Source organism: Dipteris shenzhenensis, chromosome 6 (genome assembly GCF_047967505.1).
Source record: "Dipteris shenzhenensis isolate YYH24624 ecotype China chromosome 6, Dip_SZ_1.0, whole genome shotgun sequence".
Lineage (NCBI taxonomy): Eukaryota > Viridiplantae > Streptophyta > Polypodiopsida > Gleicheniales > Dipteridaceae > Dipteris > Dipteris shenzhenensis.
In genome coordinates this window covers 27,949,250-27,951,301 of record NC_141601.1, presented here as the reverse complement: position 1 = coordinate 27,951,301, position 2,052 = coordinate 27,949,250, and the positions used below count along the sequence as shown (strand labels likewise).

Below are 2,052 nucleotides of genomic sequence, written 5' to 3'. Positions count from 1 at the left end.
TTCTCTGATCTTCAGAAATTAGAAGAGCAAACAACTCCTCAAAATCAAGAAATTTTCACGGACGGCAATGGATGTCCGGAACTGTGCATAATCCTTTCCTAGACCATTCAAGGTCACAAAAACTAAATCATCATCTTCCATTGGTGACCCAATGGAAGCAAGTGCATCTGCAATTTTCTTCACCTTCATGTGGTAGTCATTGATGCTCATATTTTCTCTCTGCACATTGTGCAACTCCTGTTTGAGCTGCATTTTCCTAGCTTGCATATTTGTGCTGTACATTTTTGTGATGCAACAGGAGGGCATCAAGCCAAATGAAGCGATCTTGAACATCCTTCTTGACATCGCCAAGTGTGGGAGCCTAGAAGGGGCACGTAAAGTGTTTGAGGAATTGCCAACTCGAGATGTTGTATCTTGGGGCACAATGATTTCAGGATATGCACAACATGGGCAGGGTCTTTGTGCTCTTGAGTTTTATGAGAGGATGCTACAGGAGGGTACACCTGCGAATAAAGTTATATTCTCGTGCATCTTGAATGCATGTACGACCATAAAAAGCTTAGACGAGGGCAGACTGATACATGGGCAGATCGTGATAAATGGACAAGAATCAGATGTAGTTGTTGGGAATAGTCTTATTGACATGTATTCCAAATGTGGGAGCCTAGAGGAGGCGCACAATGTATTCGATAAACTCCTGAACCGTAATTTGTTGTCCTGGGTTGCGATGGTCACAGCATATGCTCAGCATGGGCATGGTTTGCCTGCCCTTGAACTCTTTGAACAGATGCAAAATGTAGGTGTGAAGCCAAACAATTTTTTGTTTTCATGCACCTTGAAAGCTTGTGCCAACATTGGACGATTGTGCAGGGTAGGTTATTACATGAACAGATAATTGAAATTGGACTTGAATCAGATGATGTTGTTGGAAGCACTCTTGGTGACATGTATGCTAAATGTGGGAGCCTAGAGGAGGCCCATAAAGTGTGTGCTGGACTATCAGATAAAGAGTTAATGTCCTGGGGGGCAATGATTGCAGGCTATGCACGGTGTGGGGAAAATTGTATGGTTGGGCAATGTCTTGATGACATGCAAAAACAAGGTTTAACGCCAGACGATGTGGTTCTTACTAGTGTACTGTCTGCTTGGAGTCATGTTGGTGAGTTGGAAAAGGGCCATCAGTTTTTCATGTTGATGTTAAAAGTGCATGGCATTACTCCAAATGTTGTGCTATATAACTACATGGTCGACCTGCTTGGCCATGCAGGATGCCTGAAAGAGGCTGAAGATATATTGCAAACCATGCCAATCCCTTCAGACATATTTGGATGGATGTCCTTGCTTACTGGCTGCAGAATGTATGGCAACATGGGGCTAGGAAATAGATGCTTTAATAAGATTTTCCAGTTTGATCTTGAATATACCTCGAGCTATATGTTTATGTCCAATATCTACATTGATGCTCATATGTGGGAAGCTGCAAACAAAATGCAAGAGCTAAGAAAATTTGCAGTTGCACTAAAGAAGCCGGGGAGATCCTAGATTGAGGTTAATAATCAGGTAGAGGAGCTTATTGTGGGAGACAAATCCCATCCCTGTAATTATGATATGAATGCCAAGCTGGGCAAGGTGAGTATGCTGATGGAGGAGGAAGGATATGTGGCCAGATTGGACATAGTAACGTAGCCACAATACCCTATGGATAAAAAAGTTTTGCTATTTAAAAACCTAAGGGCATGGAATTGAAACCACAATCTCCGAGCATCTAGTTGTGAAACATTGCCAATATGGCGATCTACAAGAAAGGCATTTCCCATCACACTGTAGAAAGAACCTTTATTAGCCATCTTATGTCTTTCACATGAGAAGGAAAATAAATGTGAGGACATTAAAATAAGCTCGCTCTTGTTAGTAACTTATTTTGAAAATTTGAGATGTGAAAACTTTATTTCTTAAAGAATAATGGTGGATAGGATATATATTTTTTAATTTTGCATTTCAAGGGGATAGATGAGTCATGAACGCCAAAAATGTGAGGATAGTGCTCTCTCC

General features: G+C 41.2%; 1 protein-coding gene across 1 annotated transcript; it reads left to right on the top strand.

Annotated features, from left to right (window-relative positions):
* The first annotated feature begins 289 nt into the window (after window positions 1–289).
* LOC147901003 (pentatricopeptide repeat-containing protein At5g27110-like) lies at window positions 290–1,542 on the top strand. The gene is made up of 2 exons (XM_087376417.1): window positions 290–796; window positions 892–1,542. Exons 1-2 carry the CDS (start codon window positions 290–292, stop codon window positions 1,540–1,542), a joined length of 1,158 nt encoding a protein of 385 aa, XP_087232543.1.
* Window positions 1,543–2,052: the final 510 nt, after the last annotated feature.